Below are 7,348 nucleotides of genomic sequence, written 5' to 3'. Positions count from 1 at the left end.
GCTACTTTCTGTTCACCTGCTTTAGTTAAATGTTGATATGGCGGACAAAAGATCAGGTATGCACTGAATCCTATTTTCCACAACTTTAGATTGTATAAAATGCCGCATGATTTTTGCATTTTACATCACATATGTTTCCAAATAATTGACATTTACAAGGAGCTGTAGGAATAACAGGAAGGGGATCCAGTAATAATAGATGCTTGTGTGTTTGAAAATAACGTCATCAAGTCATTCAAAAATCTTTTTAGAACTAGTATATAAAAATGAAACATATTTCATTATATTTACATTTTCTAGTGGCTTGTCTGTGAAAACGCTACAAATCAATTTTGTAATGTATAGTCTAAATCAGTTTATCAATGATTATTTAACATATTTAAAATTTTGTAGTTGCTGAAATCTATAATAGTAATAGGAAACAATTCTTTCAATATCATGAGGTGATCAAATAGCATCGGGCGTGCTCAAATGTATCATAGAGCCTTTCGGGCTTAATTTGATTTGATTACCACCGACCGTATTTGATCACCTCATTATACTCAAAGAATAATTCTAAATTTCGTAAAAATACTTACTTTACACTGTGATTAAGATGGTTCAATCTGTTTTTATTTTAACAGTACCACAACCATTAAGTGACAGTCAGCACTACACTAATGAACCATCTAGATACACTAATTTATCTCAGCCCGCCCCCTACGAATACGATAATTTGAACTACAGTCACCACGAATACAGTGAACCGAGTTTTAGTGGTCGGTACGATTATCCCTCCTTTCCTCCCCCTGGACCTATTACAGGCCAGCCAGGAAAAGTTCAACCAATGGAATTCGTATGTACTGCTTATTTCATATTGTAAGAATCAGTGGCAAAACATAGACGATTTTAGAATATATGAATTTAAACAATCTGAAAAACTAAGGTCATTTTTAAGCGCAAAATACCATTTGCTTCAGGTATTTCTAAAAGCTTTAATTTCAGACATCTTTTTTGAATGGACTTCATACTAAACATCTGATAAAATAAGATGGCCACATGACTAGACGGACATCTGACTAGTACAATATCCGTAGGAGTCTCATGTTTGCATTGAAATCTATATTTTGGGGTCTAAACCCTAATCCAGGACACTCCTCTGACTATTACGCCTGGCCTTTTTATTTATACAAAGGAAGGGGAAAGAAGTCGCAGGAATCTTTCTATACCCTAAATCCATGTGCCATCAATTGTAATCGTTTTGTTAAATACCTGCAGGCATTTAATAGGCACTTGTCAATGAGTAAATTGATAGATAAGTTGGTATCCGAGGATACTGTGAGATTTATTACCCTTGGCGCACTTTTCAGAAGTTGCATTCTTATCCGCTTCAGCTATTAAAGAATTGTGAAGGCTAAGGATTTATTGTACATGTACAGTGTAGCCCACAGTAAATGCGTTTACTGTGGGTTACACTGTACATGTAAAATAATTTACAAAATTACAGTGTTTGCATAAGATATTTATAGACATAATAACAATGAACTTAGTTTTTCTTCCAAGACTGTGAAAAAAATGTAAAATTTTCACTTTGTGACCATTTTGGTTCTACACAAGGACCTGAACTCCTAGGAACACGATTTTCACAATTCAGGTAGAGAGGTACATGGACATCAAAACTGCATTCAGTGTGTCTCCCTTTTGTTGGTAAACAAGAAAACTGCAATATTCAAAAAAGTATCATAATACATTAACTTTCGATAAACACTTGCATGATGTTATATCATTTTTCCTTAATGTATAATACATAATATGTAGAATATCTCCAAAACGACGACCCCAAACCAGAGATCTCAACCTACCGCTCGGCAGTGGAGCACTGGGATTTGGGATTGTTTCAAAAATAGGACAACCTGTAAGTTTTTACTTGCGATATGCATTTATTTTAATTGAAAATACTACTGATTTACTGCGTAAATGCTATTGATTGTTTTATCTTGTCGTGTTTAGGCTGTATTCTTGTTTGGTGTGCTCCATGCTACCTTTGCAACCTCTCCGATAAGTTGGGGGACAGTTGTTGCCTCCCACTTGCTATTCCTTGTGGTTTCTACTCCCTGATTCCTCTGAGAACGAAGATCAGAACGGAGAACAACATTGATGTAAGCTTAATAACGACTTACATACAATAAACGACATTAGTTAAGCTACTTTTAAACCTCAATTACTACACCACATTACATTCTATATTTTTATCTAAATCTACAAAAGCCCAGTGCTGGATGATTATGGCATTGCCAGTATGAAATTTTTTCACCCATCTGAGGAGCAGTTTTATTTAACAGTAACTCCATTTATGTCATTTAATTGATCAGCTCAAATAAGATATATCAAAGTACTGAAGAACTGATGGGAGTTGATTTAATTGATTATTGTTCATTTTTAAATGAAAGATATGTTATTTCGCATAGCAAGTAGTTTCTTAGTGGTATATTTGAAGAGTTACACAAATTTTTTTTCTCATGTGAATTATTGGGCTATTCCGAGCGAAAAAAAAACCATTATGAATCAATGACATATTCTGTAATATTTAAAGATAGAATTAATGCCATCAAATTCTACGATGCATTATGTATCAGTAATGAAAATATTTCTGAAAATTGTTTCCAAGCAATATTGAACTGTTAGCAATATTGAACTGTTGGTGTAGGAATTCATACGACTACAAAAGATATCTGATTTGTTTGTACCATTTAACGTCTGACTATTTTCAAGGTATATATTATTAAGCTTCTTTGAAACAATGCTTCTGAATGCATTCAGAATTTATCGATTTCAAAGTACTAAGTCTTGTCAGCGGTGGTGATTTGTGCTTAGGTCCAAACACTGTTTCACTTACGGTTTGTCAGAGTAACTGCATAGGAGAGTTGATTAAAATCAACTCACAATAACCCGTTTTATATATCAATTTTAATGTATTTCTTACGATTTATATATATATTTTTAAATTATTAAAATCTTTTTTTTATTAATTTTTTTTCTTAGAAGAGTATTAAAGATAGGAATTTTCAGTATGAATTTCATAAAATCCTATATGATTTTTTATACGGAAAATTACTTCTAATTAAGATGTTTTTATTCCTGCATTGGATGTTTAGTATGGAATGTAAATATCAAATAAGTCAGGTGAGACGAACTGAAAACATGATCGGATAAATAATCGTATTAGGCATTTAAAGATTATCATGACCTATATGGTGCAGAAGTCGGGTGCAAAAATTCTATTTAAGACCATATATATATATATATATATATATATATATATATATATATATATATATATATATATATTGAGTTTTCTTAAACCGATTCGAAAAATCAAAACATGCATGTCTATATCATATTTTTTGCATTGCTTTTACAGGGCAGTATCTGCGAAGACTGTTGTATGGCTTGCTGGTGTCCTTTTTGCACAATGAGCCAAATGTCACTCGAACAAGACTTTGTTAAGCAGAATCTAAATACTAAATGAGAACATTTTATCAACGAACGTGCTGCGCTTGCTCCAAGCCAGTGTATATATTCAATCATATGGTCGACAATACATCTCCATACGTGACAATAACGAAGCATTATAGTGTGCTTCGATGGCAATCACTTTTCTGACTTAAACCCAAGTTTCTATTTAAATATTGATTTAAGTCTTTGCACCTAAAGAACTCAAAACTGGGGTTAAATATGTTTTTTGTGGTTAACGTACCTCACTACATCAAGACCCATTTTTAAAGACATCCCGTCACAAGATGACGTTTTAAATGTTTTGTTTAACTGCTTATCAATCAGTGTCGTTGGATATCATTTTAGCTTAGTGGTAAAAATAAAAATTTAAAAAAGAACACGAGTTAAAAACCAGCTCAGACTTTTGTCATATTTACTTAATTAAATGTTTGAAAATCAAATTTTGTTGTCAAATATTTTATATGCTTTCCGTGATTTACATAAGTCTTATACATTTTACTCCATTGAGGTCAGGTTGAGGCAAGAACAGGGTCCAGTGAACAGAAACAACTAAGGATTCTTTATTGTGTATTTACTTGCAATAACCTAAACAGACCAATTGCTTTCTTACAAATTGAAAAAATATCTTTGCAATCATATTTGCCATGTGCCATATTACTTTAAATTTCAAACTTTCTATACAATCATAGATATAAAGTACATTAATATTTTCGTTTTCCAACTTGATATATTCTTATATGTTCCGATTGACATACCTGATTCTAGATGAAGTTACCTGATGGAGTTTCATTGTCTCTGGTACTGCGGAGAGATTACTTGGGATGACTTTCTCAAAAATGGTTATGTCTGATTCCTGAATTCCTGCATTAGTTTTTCCTGAAATAGAAGTCATGAGAGACTTTGCATTGGTTATTCTCTTCCTTCATTAGCAACAGAAGCGTCCGCAGATCGCTTGATAGCTCCACCAATGTCATTTGCGGTGCCTTTCCCATTCCGAAATGTAAAATGGGTTTAAAGTGCGCCCACGTGGAAAAAGAGACATGTAAAAATCTGAAACTGAGCAAAACGACAACACATTGTTGTCATGGTTAACTAAGCCAGTGTGAAGGGTATTCTGAACGCTTTGTGTCTTTTCGTTGTATTTGCAGTTTTCAGAAAAGTCAATGTGGATTACATCTAGAGAATCCGAATCCTTTAAATTCTACCTAAATGTGCATGGTGCCTTATAATGGTGTTTTATATCAAATAAGTGCCTGGGAATTTTAGCGAGCTGTTCTTGAAAGTCGTCCATAAATGCCGATAATGACCACTGTTGTTTTTCTCTCTGGATCACCGAAACTGTGGTAGTTTTGTCTTCAGAATAATTTTAATTTGTCTTTTCATTACTTAATACTAGAATTCTAGAACTTACATGTAACACTTAACTCACAAGTATTTCGAGACTTTTCTGTAGCTTTTAGAACCACAAACGGCTTGAGTATGCAAAAGAATGAATAGGAAAGGCAGCTTGCATGGTTTCCAGCATTGGATTTTTTGTGTACATTAACCATGTTGTCTCCAAGGTACCTTTTCTGTTTTTTTGATATTTTTTTCGCGTGACTGTCTTTTCCCCCTGCTGTTGTTACTGTTATTTTCACGTTCGAGAAATACTCTCACCTTCTCCTGTAACCTTTCAACGGAACGATTTCGTTGTAACTTCCTTCTGAAACCCAGACAAATTTTTAAATTTGAATGTGTTCTATTTTTATCGTAGGGCAAATGTTTTTTCAAGCGGTACCTTTTAAGGAGTTCAGAAGAAACTACCTTAGAAATGAACTGGCAATGCTTCTGCCTTTTAGTGTTCTTGTGTTTTTGGCAATGCTCTTAATCATATTGTGGTGGAACACCAGTTTCTTTCTTACAATGCCATTCACTATTTGATTCTTCAAGAGCCTCTCAGTTTTAGAACGTGCAGAATCAGTAGTTTTGGCATCTGTCTGAATATTTATTATTTGCAGTCGACTCCTGTATTTTCCTGTTCCTTTCTCTATCGAATTAAGTTTAAATTTCGTTTTCTTTATCTCCTTGTAAACTGTACTTTTTTCTACCAACGTTGTTTCGTCTTAATGCCTGATCATTTGTATTATTTAATTTGGAAAATTAAAGGGTGTATTTAGCCTTTGGACAGCACGCAGTAAGATTTTACTACTTTCTCTTTTATTTATTTATCCATTCTCCATGATTGTCGCTGATTTTTTGCTCTCGTGCAGAAGTGATACTATGTTTTTTTTCAAATTTCATTTTACCGAATAATATTGTCATTATCGAAACAATGATAGGCGTCTCGGAAATGACTGCTGTGGTAATGACAAAATTGTGGTTTTTCGATGTTAATAGCGTGTATCGTTGTTTGTTGCAAACGGTTATGCATTAATGGTTGATTTATATAAATATAGGTGCAACACGTACCTCAGAAGCACCAGCATCACCCTCACTTCAGTGTTTCAAGTTTATTACGTCATACTTAAATTCATCGACAAGGTTTTCCAACGGAAAAATCCGATTTTTAAAATGGTGAAAATATCAGGCGGCTGCCTAAAGGGCAACACTATTGTACGGATAACTCCTCCTACAGTTTCAAGATAGAAAGTTGGTGTTTTGCAGATCAATAGTAGATACATCAGAGGTGTGCATATTGCTTGGATTTTGAATTCTGTTAATTTTTGAAAAATACCAGCTGTTGAACTTGTTCATTTCCTTCAGAATATTGCATTTAAGGTACTCCAATATTTTGGATATGGTAGGTAGTGTTTATCAGTTCAGGGGTCACATGGATTATAGATACAGTTCACGTTAAAGAAAACATATTGTCACATTGACGGCCTTTCATTTGTTCAATGTGTTTCGGTAAAGGCAAAAAATTCTGGAACAGTGTATTTCTTTAATCTTTTGAGACAAACGTATTAAAGAGGTTCCTTTTTGGGTAACTTATTTATGTCACCTCTTATCTAATAATTTTGCAATTTATATTGATTCTATTTATATACTTATATTTTACAATACCAAATAAACAATATTGAATAAAACTGTTCAAAGAAAATTATATATTTACAGAGTTAAGTAAGAGACTATACCGGTATTTTGTAACGGGCGGAAGGTTTTCAAGAAGAAAATGAACAATTTTCATAACTCAATACTTTTAGAGTACTGTTACTTTAGCCTCCTTATTTTCAGCGCAAACTAAACTTCCAGAGAGTTTGTGTATTTCGATATATTTATGATTGTTGTGAAAAAAAAATTAACAATATTTTGATATTTCTATCAATATATTTTTGCATATATAGCTTGTATTTCACAGAAGTCAAGAAGAAATTTAATCCAATTTGTGCCTAAAATTAGCTTATTTCAATTCATATCTCGAAGTATTTGACCACTACTTTTATTTACTTTTATACGAGACGTTAAATGTATGTCTATTTGTATGCAAAGTTTTGGAAAGTTTGCAATACTATTATTTCTTTATTTGCGTTATAATTTGATTACTTCAATATTTGGTAACAGTCTTTACATTAAGTGTTGTATTCATTATGTACTGGCATTTGAAGCCATCATAAAGCAAGGTTTCAAAAACTTTGACTTGGATATGTCTTTTATAGTCTCTACATGTGCTCAACTTCATACTGTATTGAAATCAAAACTAAATAATAGTTCCAGCTTTAAATATTTTGTTAGATTTCTTCAATTTCCATGCCGAATTGAAGCAATACTTTCAGGAAAATTGTCATTTCTGTTGGGAACCCCATATTATTAGAAAATGGCATGTGACATGTCATAAATGAATTTAATGAACATCTTAGGTCCCATCCTTATATCC

The 7,348-nt window shown here is 32.8% G+C and overlaps 1 protein-coding gene across 1 annotated transcript; it reads left to right on the top strand.

The window, feature by feature from the left end:
- Positions 1–4,002, top strand: LOC128189884 (cornifelin-like). Its single transcript, XM_052861671.1, has 5 exons — positions 1–56; positions 624–835; positions 1,798–1,894; positions 1,990–2,138; positions 3,401–4,002. The coding sequence occupies exons 1-5, from the start codon at positions 38–40 to the stop codon at positions 3,506–3,508; spliced, it is 585 nt and encodes a 194-aa protein (XP_052717631.1). The 5' UTR covers positions 1–37; the 3' UTR covers positions 3,509–4,002.
- Positions 4,003–7,348: the final 3,346 nt, after the last annotated feature.

Source organism: Crassostrea angulata, chromosome 6 (genome assembly GCF_025612915.1).
Source record: "Crassostrea angulata isolate pt1a10 chromosome 6, ASM2561291v2, whole genome shotgun sequence".
Lineage (NCBI taxonomy): Eukaryota > Metazoa > Mollusca > Bivalvia > Ostreida > Ostreidae > Magallana > Magallana angulata.
Note: the sequence above shows the minus strand (reverse complement) of the source record. Positions and strands in the feature narration are given on the sequence as shown.

Coding starts and splice junctions, on each gene's coding strand:
- LOC128189884 (XM_052861671.1), top strand. Junction 1,895..1,989: donor TTTCAAAAATAGGACAACCT/GTAAGTTTTTAC, acceptor TGTCGTGTTTAG/GCTGTATTCTTGTTTGGTGT. Junction 2,139..3,400: donor GAACGGAGAACAACATTGAT/GTAAGCTTAATA, acceptor TTGCTTTTACAG/GGCAGTATCTGCGAAGACTG.